Source organism: Poecilia latipinna, unplaced genomic scaffold (assembly GCF_001443285.1).
Source record: "Poecilia latipinna isolate Pla-1442-1.1 unplaced genomic scaffold, P_latipinna-1.0 Scaffold58, whole genome shotgun sequence".
In the NCBI taxonomy this organism is placed as follows: domain Eukaryota; kingdom Metazoa; phylum Chordata; class Actinopteri; order Cyprinodontiformes; family Poeciliidae; genus Poecilia; species Poecilia latipinna.
The window spans coordinates 96,021-112,281 of record NW_015112674.1 but is presented as its reverse complement, the minus strand read 5'-3'; the positions used below and the strand labels follow the sequence as shown (position 1 = coordinate 112,281).

Genomic DNA, 16,261 nt, shown 5'->3' with positions numbered 1-16,261 from the left:
GCACACGCACCCACGCACACACACGCACGAGCCTGGAATCCCTGCAGGGCCCGTATTTCACTCAAGTTTCACAAACAGTAATCAAGCAATCCAGTGTGTGAAGTTGAATTGCTGCTTCTAAAATTGCCGGTGTTCCTTAACCCCTCATTGCCAGCGATAACGACGAGAGCCGACAGCCGAGTCAGACACAACAAGGCGCGGCGCACTGCGCCTCATTCAGGGGAGAAACTAAGCAGAAGGTGCAGACCATACTCCTGTAGACTTTAATATGTCTAAACTCTGACATATCAGCGACATTTATAGTTATTGTTTGAGCCACTCCTCCTGCTCTGTCTGATCGTCTGTCACCACTTATGGCTCCTTAATCACACTGCCTCACACAGATGACTGTGTTTTTGGTGAGTGAATCATCTCACCTCAGCTCACAGTGCAACCATTTAAAGATGTGTGTGTGCATGTGTGTGTGTGTGTGTGTCAAGTCTGCAAACAAACTCTGTGGTTTATACTGATCAGCAAGTTGGGAAATCCTGGGCCGTGGAGAAATGCTGCAATCTTTTCTGAAAGCCACATAAGCGGTTGGTGGGAGGAGCCATGTCTGCTGTGGGATCAAGCTGAGCTGCAACTTAAACACAGATATCAGCAAACTGACGAGTCCTCCTGGTTTTTGTTTACAGGACTTCACAGGACCGGACCCATAAAAACTGGGTTATTTTAGTAAAACTGGAAAACCAGCTCCCCTAGTTTAAAACTCTGAGCTGTTCAGTCATGTGGCTTCAAAACACCTGATAATGTTTTTGCTTTTTACCTCTCAATGGAACACAAACGCGTCTACCACCTCCACATGGATCAGATAAAATACTGGCAACTCGAAGAAGAAATATTATTTATTTATATGACCACTGCAGCTCACCACTCAGGGCGGCATTGCTGCAGGGGGAAGCATCATCACTTTAAAAAACCCTCAAACTCAAACAGTCAGCCAGATGGGCCCCAGCAGGCTGACTGTTACTCCTTGTGTTTTCTTAAACATCGTCTGAGGTTTATAAAACTTAAATTCCACAAAATAACACGAGACAGAAGAAGAAAAATCCTTCAGTTCTTCTTAAATACAGCTCTAAGTTGGTATAAATCATACATATATTTCCCATTTTGAAATTTGACTGTAAATGTGGGGTCTGTGGGGTCCAAACGAATATTTTTCCAATGTGAGATGAACATGTTCTCTTAACACATGGCCTCTCCATCTCCTGACTACTACTTTTCAGTAACCTTTGCTCTGATTGGTTCTAACGTTCTTTAGTCTTCGTGTTGTCATGGTAGCAGGAATACTGATGAACCAGATGAATTTGGGCAATTACAGAAACACAGCTAATGTAAGATTACTGACACCTATTGGCAGGATCTCGGTTGAATGAGGTCAGTCACCCTAAAGGCTGTGAACCCTTTAAAGTTCACACCCAGGTTACAAATTTAGATTTTAGTCATTATTTTGTGGAAAGCATTTGAAGGGTTTTCTTTTCTTTTTCTTTTGGTGTCAAAAAAGTAACATTTTGATCATGATTGATTTACAAAAACAACAAAAAGGGTAAACTACAGAAGGGGTTGAGTACTTTTTATACACACTGTGTAAAATGTCAGAGGACGGAGACCGAACACTGTGGCTTCACCTGTCCAGGTGGAAGGCTGCGATCTCTGCGTTGTGTCTCTGGAAGTCCACAAAGTAGAAGAAGTCCCCTGGAGTTTCCTCATCTCTCTGCTGCCTGCAACACACAAACACACATACGCACACACACCAATAAAGATATCACTCACATTAGTCTGCAGTGTGTAATCAACAAGACAAATACTGTAATTCTCCCAGCCTACTGGATAATTTAACCAGATATAAATTAAGACAGAACGTGGCGTCACAGTGTTTGCTGTGATTTATTAGATTTCTCACAGACCAAACAAACCCTGAACGCCTCTGAGTCTGTTAGAAGAGCCACGTCACTTGTCATCACCTCACCTCATCGGTTTAAACATCGCTTTGCCAAAGTTGCTCATCTTCAGAGCCAGCTTCAGGTGATGGCCACTCGGTTTCACCACTGTAAGACAGACGGGAAGAAGGTGATTTACTCCTTAAAAGACTCCTTCTGTTTGTTTGTTTTTTGTTTTTTTCATGTTTCAGATAATTTAATAAAAGTTCATATCAGACGAAGGTACAAACAGCAGCTTTCAGATGGTGTTTTTTTTTATAAGGAAAAGAGCAATCCAAGCCAACCAGACCTTATAAAAAAGGATTTGTCTTCTGCTTTGGCTCACTTTTTGCATTTTAAATGTTTAAATGTGATTTGCTTAATGGGAAAAAAAAAAAAAAAAGAAAAAATTCACATCACTGTATGTGTCAACATGAACTGGGACGGTAAAAACATCGACAGAAAATTTTAATTTGTTTGTGTTTTGAGAACTAGAAAAAACATATTTACCTTCAAACTGTAGTTTATTTTGAAGAAAAAAAAAACTTCAGGCAAGTCATTTAGTTAATACAGAGCCTATAAGAACATTAATTCCCTTTATTATTTTTTTTACTTCATAATTTGGCTTTGTTGACAGAAATGAATGGCAAAACCAATTTTTAATGTCTAAGTGAAAAATGATTTCTACAAATGAATGACAATGAAATAAAAATGTGTAACATGAAATCAGAAATTACATTAATATTCACTCCCATTAAAGTGACTGACCTAATTCAACAGAGGTCCAGTCAACTGGTGATAGTAGTCTCACATTGAGTGGACTGGAGATCAGCTGAGTGCAGTGAGTTTGATTGTAGCATAAAGACAGCTGTGTCTGGAAAGTTCATCAGTATTTCTGGCATGAAAACTAAAGAAAACTCCCAACCAATCAGAGGAAGGTTTATTGAAAGGTAGAAGTCAGGGGATGGACACAAAAAAATTCTAAGGTCCTGAACATCCCCTGGAGTTCCACTAAATCATTCATGAAAAAGTGAAAGAAAAATGCAACATGAGTAAATCTTCCTAGATCAGCCTGACATCACAACCTGACAGATCAGGAAGAACGCACTAGGTCACCATGACAACGCTGAAGGAGTTACAATCTTCAGCAGCCATGGCTGAATTCTGAAAATATCTAATGTAAATGATTTTAACAACTTACTGCATAAACAAGCTTATTCATGCATGATTTTAACTTCATTTCTTATTTAATGAAAACAGTGAAATTGTGAAATTGTGTTTTTTCTATATCAGTAGAATACAAACAAAGATTTGTGAACCTTTGAAATGCAGACATAAATACTAACTGTTGGAAAAACACATGGGAAAAGACTCCATGGTAATGAGGAAGAAAATTCTGCTTTTTCACCACCAGAGGAGACTCAGTCTTCATTTTGACACTAAAGATGATTTTTGTCAAACAAACAAAATTCTTTTGATTATGATTGATTTCCAAAAGTAATAATAGGGTAAAATCTCCAATGGGATGAATACGTTTTACTTAAATACAAAAATACTGTATTTAAGCTTTAGGCTCGGTGAACCTGAACTCGGCGTCTGTAAATCACCGCCGTTCTTTGCTCTCTGTGTGAGAAAGTGAGTTGGTGTTTGGTCATCCAGCCACTGCGTTGAGCCCGTATATTACAGCGCCAGCAGCACGGCCCGACTAACCACATGCCGCGCTCCACCAAGATCCAGGGTATTATTAGTTAACAATCATTCAGAGTTTACTTTCAAAACCGTTCTGGAGCAGAATCAGAGGCTTGCCACTTTCTATGAGCAGCTGCAGCTGATGAACTGTGTCGCTATTTGCGCCTGAAATAACAAGAGTCGATACTGCAGCCTAAATTTAAACAGAATCTGCAGATTGTTCTGGTGTTTATTTCTCTCTGGCAGGGAGTCGGGTTTGTGTGGTCACCCGCTTTATTGTGCAGGGATGCTGGTGTGGGACAAATGGGACAAAAACACTGAGAATAGACTCTTTTTTCAATGTAATTCTCATATTTCCAGCTGAATGGAATAGAATAGTACCTCAAGATCACTATCTATTTTTGTATTAAAGCTGCAGTGTGTGTAACTTTTTAAAAAACGTTTTTTTACATATTTGTTAAAATTATTATTATGTGTGACATTATAATATAAAAGATAACCTGTGAAAAAAATCCAGCTCTTCTGCCTTCTCCAAGTAGTAAGTGACACCCCACTCAATCAAAAACAATCAATCAGAGCCAGGAGGCGGGTCTTAGCGCTGTCATTCACTCTCATGTCCACCCTCTCCCCTTTGCTCTCTGCCATGCTGCACCTGGTTTCCCAACATAGCCTGCTACAAATGCTAACGTTAGATAGCATGGCCACCGATGACGGTGGATAAAGGTTTTTCCTGTAGCGGTGAGTTGTTTCTCCGCCATTAGCACATTGAGCAGTGTTTTTACAAGGTTGATTGACAGCGCTAAGCCCCACCTCCTGGCTCTGACTGGTGCGTTTCTTCGATGGCAATAGCAGCTCAGGGAGGAAGTGGAGGAGATCACAGATTATCTGCCTCATATTATACTGTCTCTACATGGTGACAGTTTGAACAAATATTTTTAAAAGTTACAATTTTTTATATCTTAGAGGAAAAGTAGCAGACGAAACCCTGGGTGGAGGCTAATCTCTGCCTCTGAAACAAACCAGCGTTTTGGTGTTTTTGCCCTGCGCTGAACCTCCGATACAAAACTACCAATCGGAACCATTTTCTGTCAAAAGAAAAGCCACACGGACGAATACAAAGACACTTGTGTGTCAGTGAGTTCGGTACCAAGCAGCAACGAGACGACAAGAGACAAATGGGAAACAATGAGGACAATGTGGATGAACTGTAGAGCTGAAAAACTTAACATGCAAGAATAAAGAGCCCAGGACAGGGCCGGGCGATAAGTCCATTTGATCTATTAATACAATTTTTTTTTATTTATGATTTTACTTTTGGAAAATCTGGATTTATTTTTTTTGTCAATGCACTCCTTGGGTTTCCATTTCCATTTATTTCAGAGTGATGTCAGTCCACCCAGAGCGAGTTGAACTAACGTGTTTCAGTGTTTGGACTTTAAATTCAGGTCAACTGAACAAAAAGCAAAAAAATATAAAAATGTTCTGTCAGTTATCATATCTTTTTAAGAGAAGAATGGAAGGGGGGAAATAGATTAAAATCAGAAATTGAGCTGTATGAAAAATACCCTCTGCATGAAAAGTTCAGATTTTATTTTTTAGCTACATCACAGAGCCCACCCGACAGCCTCTGGGTAAACACCAGTGACGAGTTGAACCAACCTTGAGTGCAGTCACACGCTCCTTTTAGAGCTTTCTCATCCTGGGTGTAATCTGGAAGAAAAAAAAAAAGATTTAAACCCAAATGTTTCAGTTTGATGTAAAACAAAACTCATATACACGAGCAAAAACAATAACTGTTTTGTTTTTATTCTGGAACATGAATTATGTTGACGATTTTAATTAGGCCGTAGTGCAAAGAGTTGTCAACAATTACTGCATTATGGTATGCTGACTTAGAATTTTAACATGTTAAAAATGTTTGATGCTTGCTCATAATGGCATGCAGATATGAAAATATTTGCATGCATATATGTGGATATAGAAAATACTAAGAAAGAATGTTGTAACTGAGTGAACAGTTATGTATTGGATGAAGAGAGGGGGGTGTGAGAAAATGAATTCATCCTTCCACTCACTGCATTAAACATGTAAATATACTTCACTACTTTTCTTCTTTTGCTTGTTGTTGTTTTACATTTATTTTCTCTGTATGTAACTTTATTTATTCTTTTATTACCCTATGTTCAATAAAGTCAAACTCAAACTCAGAGCCAGTGATAGATGGCTCCCTCCCACTCATCCATTCATCCTGACCTCATCTCTACGTCCTGTTTTTTTAGTGACCTTCTCGTCTGCCTGTCTCTAAACCACTCCTCCTCCACCTCCCACTTTATATCCTCTCTGTGTATCTTTATCATCCCACTTTACAAACTATTTTTAATCCCATTCACCTATTTTTAGTTTTATTTCTTTAAAAAAGCCCAGCACAACATGGTGCAAAATTCAGTCAGATCTAAGCTAGACTTAATTTGATTTAACAACGCCGCTCTCTTCATATTCCTGAGCCAGTTTAGATGAAGGCCAACTGATCTCTCAGCTTCCTCGACCTCTCTCCTCTTTTGTTAAACAAGTGAACTCTTGCCAGTCTCTGCCAGTGGAAATGCCATTTTTATTTCCCTTCACCTGCTCCAACGATGGTCATGTTCTGCATGTCGGTGAGAAGCTGGAGGATGGCGGGGTCATCTCGGGTGTACAGGGCGTAGCGGTTGATTCCCAGGTGGAACCTCAGCCAGCTGGCGTTGGGATCATAACTCATCTTTTGCTCCATCAACGACATGTTGGTCAAAGTAGCTGCTTCTTCGAAGAGCTTCTTACGTCTGCAGAGAGTCAGACAATGGAAAAGAATTAATTAGAGCCTGCAGGATAAGTAAGTGGACTGAACTTATATAGCGCTTTTCCAATCATTTTGACCACTCTAGATTCGCACTCACAAACACTCTATTGATTTATACACCAATCAATAGGCAATTTGGGGCAAAGTGCCCAGGGGCACACCGACATGTGGCAGGAGGAAGCTAGAATCAAACCTACAACCTACCAATCACAAAACAACTAAACTATCCACAGAGCCACAGTCACCATCTGCAATAGTAGAACAGCAGTAGAAGCAAATAGTGGATCATGAGGACAGTAAGATTATCAGGTCAAGTTATATGAAAAATATCTTGTCTTTTTAATTTTACTCTAACAATAATAAGATTGTTAGTCTTATTATTACTTATATTATGCTAACATAATATAAGTGATAATAATTACTTATATTATAAGTAATTATAATATAATTACTTATAATTATATTATATTATATATAATATATAAGTATATAAGTAATATATATTACTTATATATTACTTATATAAGTAATATATAAGTAATATATTACTTATATATTAATATATAAGTAATATATTACTTATATTATGCTAACATAATATAAGTAATAATAAGAGTAATGGATTAATGGATTTTTTTTCTTTTCTTGTAATATTTTTCTTTTTATTTTCATCAACTTATCTTATCGTTTTTGTACAGCACTTTGGTGCAGTTTTAAACCTGTTTTTAAATTGCTATATAAATAAATTTGACATTGACAAACAAATCTGACATTTCCACAAAACAGTTCCAGTTTGTTTTTTTAATCTATAGCTTGAGGCAGTAGTAATCTGAAAGCAGAAGTCAGAGGGACAGAACCCGGTCCAAACCGACCAGCCAGTTGGACATTCAAACTCCATCACAGGCTACAAACAAACTGAGACAACGGAGCAAAGGACTAAAGTTCATGTTTGTTTGCAGGTCAGGTTAGCCACCTGGTCACCTAGCAACCTGAAGGGTAAACAAGGCAGCTGGGAAGAGTGTGGACAAAATGTGTACTTGAAGCAGAGTTGAGATGCAGGTTAAGCACACTGGAGCAATAAATACTAAAGTATTTTTATACTTGAATAACTGTTTTTATCTGGAGGACAGCGCTCTGGGTAAACCAGATCCAATTTGAAGTTTTTGCCCTACTTATCAAATGCTGCCGCTGACAGAAAACTAAAGTTGTAAAAGAAAAAAACCTACCATGTGCAGCCTGATACCTGGTGGTGACAGCATCATGCTACAGGCTGCTTTTACTGAGCAGAAACAGGTCAGACAGGTTAGAGCTGATGTGCTGGAAGGAACTGAATGCAGGGGAATATTGGGAAAAGTGCAGCCTGTGGCGCTGGAATGGTGTGCTGCTGGAAAGACTTTGTCTTTCATTCTTTTAATTTCATTTCTTTACTCAATCATAAGTATGAATGAAGGTATGAAAAGAAATCACGAATGAAATGGAGCAGACATAAGTATGAACTTAATATTGCACCCTCCCCCCCATTCACAACAGATAAAATGAGCTCTTCACTCAGAAGACACAAAAGATCTCACAACAAAACATCAGCTTATTCAACACCAAATCGCTTCATCATAATAATCCTGCTTTTGTTATGATCCAAATCATGGATCAAGTTTCTTTCATGATGAACTGACACCTTTAACTGAAATGAATCTTTCCATCATCGTCGTTCTCAATCAAAAATTTTTTTTATTATTTGGTTCTTTTAGAATTGTATTTGCTTTGTGTCTTTCCCATTCGCTGGAGACAAATAGTTGTTATTGCAGTACCTGTAATGCTGTGTTGCCCAATTTGACCACTTTTCTGTCAACTAGGAAAGTTTTACTGGTTCATTGAGCCAAAGAGATATTAAAGCAAAACCCTTTCCTAAGGTCAGCTCAGATTAACCATCACCATCACCTTTAACCATCACCTTTCACAGATTAAAAAAAAAATCACAAAGTGCTTCACAACAAGCTCTGAAAGACACAGAGTTCTAGATCAGTTATTGATCCAACAACTGCCTGAATCAGTGACTACCTCACAAACAGTTTGTAAAACTGAAGGTGTGTGTCTGACCGGCTGCACTGGACTCACACCATTCCTTTTCACTTTGTACACTTCAGACTTCCAGCACAGAACAGAATCCTGTCGTCTGCAGAGATAATCAGGTGGATCAGAGGTGAACAAGAAGCTGAGTACAGAGAGCTGGTGGGCCGCTGTGTGGCATGGAGTAGAATGTGAGTGAAACAGAAATACATCAAGCCCAAGTTCCATCATGGCAGAAGAAGTGGAAGTGGTTGAGGAGAAGAAATGAGATGTTCACCTGGGCAACAGGTGGTTTGAGATGCAGCCTGATCAAGAAGGGACAGAGCAGGCTGTAGTTTTTGGGAAAATGTGCGTCATTCAGCAAGATGTTGGACATCTTCTATAAGAATGTAATCTCTTCTGACATCATCTGCTGAGGTAGCAGCATCAGAGGTTGGCACTTGGCAGGACACTGACCCTAAACATGCCGCCTGACGTGGCTCATCTGTTAGAATGGCAAATGATCCTTTCACTTTACAGTTTTACACTAATTAAATGTGACAAACATGACAAAATGTGCAAAGATTCAAAGTGTTGTAATATTCATCACAAAGTCCAAAGTCTGAATCTCACAGGCAGATTTGGAAAAAATAAACCCTGAATGACGGTTTAATCTTCCAGAAAATAATCTAACAAAAGCTTCAGCAACGTTAGATTCCTTGCTGACCAGAAGACACATGCTGTCAGAGTGACATGTTTGGACGTCTGCACTTCTAAAGTGAGTATGCATCTTGGGGAAAAAAAGAGCACTTCTGTTTGTGTGCTCCAAAGCACCCTGGAGAGGTCTGACCGCTCTGACTCTGACCTTGCCTCTCAAACTGCAGCATGCCACAACGCATGCTCTCAGAGCTGAAGACTTCTGGCCTTCCATCAACATAAACACAAGACGCACTGACAAAAATAAAGTTGGACTTTCATTAATGCCCTGCGTGAAGTTGCTTTAGAACCTGACCTTTCCCAGTGTGACACCTTCCTCCTGTAGTACTCCATCAGCTGCTTCACCTGCAGCAGCTTCTCCTCTGGCTTCAACTCTGGAGTCTGGATGTTGTAGAGAGCGTGAGAGAACAGCCTCTGCAGCTTGGAGCCTCCATCATCCACTTCAGGTGTAGTCGCAGCACTTGACAGAGGTGCATGAGTCCAGTTGGAGAGGTGTGGTGTGGCAAGAGTCTCCAACCTGGGGAGGCTGAGGTTGCTGTCTGGGCTACACGAGCAACTGTTTGCCGCTCTGTGTCTCCTGCTCTGCAGCTTTGGCAGAAGAATGAAGTAGAAATCTGCAGAGAAAAGGGCTGCAAGGGTTGTAGCCAGCAGGAAGCGGTCTCTTCGCATGGTGGAGGCAAAAGAAGAGAGAGGAAATGAAACAGTTTAAGAGAAACGCCGAAGGTCCGGATTGACCCAAAAGCAAGGGATCACTTGTAGGGATCCTCCAGTCACCCGGAGCGAACAGAGCCAGATCGGAGCTGTCAGATTGTTCTAGCCTCTCAGTTCCTCAGATTTCTCTCTCTGCTTTCTGTCTCTTCTCTTCAGCCACACTTTCCATCCTCCTCCTTCCTTGGCAGGAACTTTAAAAAACAAAAAAAAAAAGAGAGAGCGGAGAGCTCGGAGTCGAGAGCAGGCGTGCGTTTGCAGCAAGTCACTGACAGCTCGACTGCTTCCAGGGACCTGCTGCTTATGAGGAGGAGCTGCTTTTGTGACTGTCTAGTGTTGCAACATTGTGGGTGTGAGCATGCACACATCAAATCACAGGTTAGCAGACCGAGACAGAGGGTGCAGCGAAGGTGCCGAGACGTAGATCCCAGGCAGAGTGACGCTGAAGCCAAAGCTGGAAGGATTCTCCTCAGAAGTCAGCAGATCCACATCCAGTCTGAGATTGAGAGTCTGTTGAGTTTGCATGTGCAAATTGTTGAGTAGAAACTTGTGAAGCGCTCTGTGGATCCTTTCTGTTTTCCCTATAAGGTAAAGCTCTCCTCTTCTATCATCTTCCTGTGTCCTTTTTAAGTCCACTCTTACTCATCATCTACCTCCTCCAACCTCATCCTTCACACCATCCCAGTCCCCCTTGCTCTCTCCTCATCTCTTCCTTATGCTTGTTTTACTTTTAGCCACAGATCTCCAGCCTGCTGCGCTCCAGGCAAAATTCCCAGCTGTATTCTCCTTACCCTGCTGCAGTTCTCACAGATCACTTCTCCTCACTTTTCACACCAATCCACAGCGAAGCACGCTTTCAGCACTGGAACGAAACAATTGTGCTGGCAAAACTTTCAAGCAGGAGAACGTTTTAAAATAAACCCTCCCTCTGTTTTGTCTGTGCCTCCCTGATGTAATCACATACAGCTCCTGAAACCTTATAGCTCCTTGTTTGTCTCCTCTCTAAAAGCTCTATGAAACTTGTGTGGTGAAGCAATCAAACTCTCAAAGGGGATTTCATAGCCTGCCTCTGTTGTTATTGTGGTATTTTAGAACATCTGTTGTGTGTGCGTGTGTGAACTGTGACAGAATTACGTGTCAGTTTCTGGGAGTAGCGCTTCAGGGTGTTTCACCCTCTCTCAAGATAAAACAGGCTGACATTGTTAATGAGGGAAATTAGCGAACGGCAGCTTTAACCTGTTATTTAGTCGGCAGTGGCAGAATTCGTGATTGGCTTCTCTACCCAAAGGCAAACGGGGTTAGTGCCATTTCAGTTATTTTGAAAACTATAACTAAAAACAAAACCAAGGAAAGAAGAAAGAGAAAAAACTGTTGCCTGAAAGTAATTATATTTACTACAGGCTTTCATTATAAAAGTATAAATTGATGCTTTTAGCTGGGAACAGCATGTTTTTGCCAATGCCAATGGCTGTGGCTGACTGGGAAAACAGAGGAAGATAGGTGGGCTTTGCAGGAAAATTTAGGGAAGGTTTGCTTAAAGTCACTGCAAGCTAGCTTCAGGAAAACAAAAAGCACGGGGGGAATGTTCTACAGATGCTCTGCCAACCTTCATTTTTCTGACAACTAAATGATTGGGAAATGGCTAATGGGCGGAGCTAACATTTGTCTAACTTTTAGCTAACCACATTGGTTTGAGCTAACTTTTTCTAACTCTTAACTCAACATTGGTTGGAATTTTATCCAACTCTTAGCTAATCACAACATTGGTTGGAGCTAACTTCTATTTTTTAGCTAACCACAACTTTGCAACAAGTAGCCCCAAATCAATGAACAGTGCTCTTATGAAAAAACAACATAGCAATTATCAAACAACTTACTTCAGTAAATGGTCAGTAGCATTGACCTCTGTTCCCACAAACACAGTGATACACTTGTTCCTGTCTGTCAGTGTTTAACCCAGTCTGTCTTCTTGACATCCCAGTCTGTCTTCTTGACATAGCCATTAGCTTTTACTGCTACTAACCATATATTTCCAGCGAACATAAATGTTTTTGGACTACGGGATAAAACCAAAGTAATGTATCACTGGGCAAATATGCGGACTCCACAAACAAAGGCCACTGTGCAGCCTGAAATTTGAACCTAGGAGTGAGCTTATAGGTGAATTTTTAAAACACGTTTTGTTTATTTGTGGGAGAAAAATGTCTATGCAACTTCAAGAGGCAGCAAAATGTGCATGTCCTGCTACGCTTTCACATGGGTAAACAGTAACTAAAGATGCCCACTGGTTTCCTTGTAACCTCAAAAACACATCAGGAACATGGTCGTTCCTTTTTTTAATGCCTCACAGTCATCAAAAAAAATCCCCTATGACACAACAATGAGATGTTTTCCCCATAAGTCTCCCAAAGAAAATCAGATTAGCAAAAAAAAAAATAAAAAAAAAATGCAAGTGCCAGTTAGAGAGTTTATTTTAGTTTCTCTATTAAATCATCGCCAACCCAAGAATATTTCCTAAAAATATCAAGGCTGTCATATTAGGAAATATTTTGTGGCATCTTCACTTAAAAAAATAAAAGCTAAAGATCTGAATCACAAGTATCACAAAATTCTTTGTTCAAAAAACAACAGCTTAGACAACGGAGAGGAAATAAGAAGAATCTGAAGAATAATAACTATACCGTAACATTTTGTTTTGGAAATTCACTTCCCTTTCCAGGCTGCTGATGTCACAGATTGATGCTATGCCTGGTTGATGCATTCTGGATAAATACTGCAGAACAAACGTTTTTACTGGACTTTTGGAAAAGGAACAAGTTTATAGAAATCCTAAGTTCACAGGACACAATAGTAGGGAATTTCATGTACTAAAGCGGCAAGAGAGACAAAGGAAGAAGTTTTTTCCCCTGTAAATCCTAAGTGGCCATATAAACTGGCTTTTATGGAAAGGTTTTCCTCCTTGTCTGGTCCACAACTGCATTCTGAAGCAATAAACACACAAAATAAACAGACGAGGTTGAGAGGGAAAGGGAAGGAGTTAGCAAGCTCTGCTATCAGAAGGAGCCACAGATGTAAAGACATAGCAGGAGGAATAACAGTTGCTTTTAAATCACTTCAGCATTATTCATTCTTTCATTCCGTTCTAATCCTTCGACATTAATCTTAACTTTGGCCTCACTGTGGGGTGAAGCAGCTACGGCTGTGGGAATACTGAAGTGATTTTGCTCCAGTTGGTTCCTTCAGAGTCCACCGGGCCTTGTAACAGAATCTTGCCAGGGTTTTTCTGCAGCCAGTAATGAACTTTTGTAGGTGGAATAAAACGATATATTGCGAAATAAGACAGATGGAGGCTCTGAAGCCAGGAGAGCTCTTTAGATCTTGGCATGATGGCAGTGTAGATCAAGAAGAAGAAAACAAGATGTCAGCCGTAGATAAGGCAGATGTATGTTACCTTCACAAAGTATTCACACCGCTTGAACTTTTACACAAGTGGTTATACTGAGACCGCAAATGTCAATGTCTTGCATTGGACTTTTCTGTTTCAGCTGTTTTATAGTTTTCTGGAAGTTTGTTCCAGATTTGTGGTGCATAGAAGCTGAATGCTGCTGCTCCATGTTTGGTTCTGGTTCTGCTTCAGCTTCTGCTTCCCCAGAATCAGAAGATCTGAGAGGTTCGGAAGGGTCATGACGATGATTAATGTGGACCAAAACGGAGACTAAAGGAGGCAGCAAGTTCAATGCAAAAGGAAGATTTATTATAAGAAATGGAAGAACTTCTAAAACAAAGGAGGGGAAAAAATTCAACTAACTAGAAACATGGAATGTGTAACCAGTGAAGAGCAATGAGTCTGAGAGGTAGATATGCAGAGGAGGGAGGGGAGATGACAAAGGAACTAATCAGAGGTAAGTAGCTGCAGCTGGGAGGGCAGCGTGTGAGAATAGATGAGAAAATGACTAGCAGCTGGGACAACAGATGAAAGTAGCAGGAATAAAACCTAAACAGAAACAAATACCAAACCGAACAAACATAAACCCAACATCTGAAACTGAACTAACAGAAAGAATAAACCAGAACGAGAAGATAATACCAAAGGCAAAACAAATACAAACTTCAAGCACTGAGCAAAATGAAAGGATAAACTGAAAGTGAAATATTATTAAAATAAGAAATCAAAAGCAGAAAAATGTCTCAATGTTTGTTTGTTTTTAAGGTACATAAAAATTATACAATTTACAACACATGATCATATTAAATGTAAGCATGAGAGTGACTTGAGCTTTTTCTGGACTTGGATCAATGTATTACAAGAATCAGAACTTTATGTCTGAAATAAGTAATAAGTGACATATACCATGGTATAAGTATAAACTTAGTAAATACTAAGTTTTGCTTTACTTAGTCTTAGATTTTTCTTTATACTTTTATAAGTCAAGTTAAGCTTCCTTATTGTATATGGTTCATAATAAGTACAATGCCTCATTTTCAGTATAAAATAAACATACTCGTAGCATACTTTGGGAAGGATCCAATCAGCTCTGCTAATCTGGTCTTGCTAAGCTAACCTCCAGCCTGGTCAGGATCTTCAGACACATTCAGGGACGGATGTGGAAACAGAAAGAGGAGAGAATGACAAGCTGAAGTGTTTTCTCGTGGTTGCCTGCTTGTTTTCATGTTTGCAGGTTACCATGGGTTCAGGCGTCGCTCTCAGTCAGACTCAGCAAGGCTAGAGGGAGAGGCAGACTTAATAGTTTTGGGAGTTTTCATGATAGTTTAGTTTTATTGTGTTGGGACGTTTTTTTATTATGTCTAATTCAGTTTATTTTCATTAGTTTTTAAGAGTGTGTTTGCTTGTTTTTGTTAGCTAAAGATCGTTTAGTTTTTTATAAGTTGTAGGTTTTTTCTTCACATTTCGTTTAATTTTTTGGTGCAGAATTTAAAAAATGCCAAAGTGCTGCACATGGATTGGGTAATAGATACTCAACGGAAGATACAGTTTTATTAAAAAATGTATTCAGTTATTGTTGAACAACGACTGACTGGTGTTTTCTCCCAACTTTTGCTAACACCATTTAGCGGACTAGCGTTATCTGCCAACAACTGCTGGTGTGTGGAAAAAAGATACATTTCAGATCAATTCAAAATATTCAAAATAGATCCATAAACACAAAATGAAGGCTATTAGATCTATAATTTCAGTATATTATAGTTTTATGAACGAACAGTATATTTCCAATCAGTTAGATGTTTTCCTCATTAATTACTGTTTTTTTTTATTTAAGTTAATGAAAATGTTTTCTCAGTTTCAATTTTCGTCATTTTGTTAGTTTTGGTTAATTATGATAACCTTGTGGACAAAAACAAAGCTGATCTCTTATTTTGGCTGAGTTGTGACAAGCAGGTGGACAGCAGGGGGAAATGTGCAGAGAAGATTTTACAGATGCACTTGCGCTCACACACACACACACACACACACACATGGACACGCACACACAGTCGTGTTTTCATCACTTGTGGGGACTTCACATTGACATCCATTAATTTCTACAGCCTAACCCTTACCATAATCCTAACCCTAAACCGAACCATCACATACTTATCCACTAACCCAAAAACAACAATTTCTCTCATGGGGACCTAGAAAATGTCCCCTCAAGAAGCAATGGATCCCATAACCCCACATTGCAGACAGAAATAGGTTCCCATGAGGATATGAAAACCTTGTACACACACACACACACATAAAAAAGCACACACAAAAGAAAAAATGCGCCGTTAAAAAAAAAAAAAAAAAGCGCTTTCCTATGCTTGTGAAACGGAGCGTTGCCCAAAATTTCCTGAGCAGAGCTCCAAATTTCAGAGCAGGAAGAATGTGAAGCATGCTTAGACTTCTCTTTTCATAATATGGTTCAAAACTGGCAGAAAAGTAACTTTGATGAGTTTGGAAGGCCAGTCTAACCTCAAGCATTTTAGGCTTTCTTGAATGAATTTCCTTCTGTTGAATATAAACACAGATGAAAATGAATGGGACGCTCCCTGTGAGCGGCAGGCCGGGTCAGCAGGAGGACATTCAGAGTCTGAGCAGAATTTTAAACCAGCAGCTTGAGTCTACTGCTGAGGTCAGATACTCCACCAATAAATACAGAATAAAACATACCCTGACGACATCACATTTTTAATGCTGTTGTTGGTGATGTAGGCAGAAAAAAAGAAATTAGCTGAGAACAACACGTCAGATCAACTGCAGAATAGACCCTTTTCACATGACGTCACACAACCTCCGTTTTGGCTCGAAGCTGTGTATCCTTAGTTC

The 16,261-nt window shown here is 39.7% G+C and overlaps 1 protein-coding gene across 3 annotated transcripts in view; it reads right to left on the bottom strand.

The window, feature by feature from the left end:
• Positions 1 to 16,261, bottom strand: part of fam20a (FAM20A golgi associated secretory pathway pseudokinase) — a 35,485-nt gene that overhangs the window by 8,433 nt on the left and 10,791 nt on the right. For 2 of the 3 annotated variants that reach the window (XM_015055303.1, XM_015055310.1), the window contains exons 2-5: positions 6,270 to 6,463; positions 5,307 to 5,357; positions 2,009 to 2,087; positions 1,668 to 1,760 (exon numbers count right to left, since the gene is read on the bottom strand). In XM_015055303.1, the coding sequence (XP_014910789.1) occupies positions 1,668 to 1,760; positions 2,009 to 2,087; positions 5,307 to 5,357; positions 6,270 to 6,463 (417 nt within the window). Of the gene's footprint in view, positions 1 to 1,667; positions 1,761 to 2,008; positions 2,088 to 5,306; positions 5,358 to 6,269; positions 6,464 to 9,538; positions 10,840 to 16,261 lie in introns of those variants that run through there. The other variant, XM_015055296.1, reaches the window with a different exon arrangement.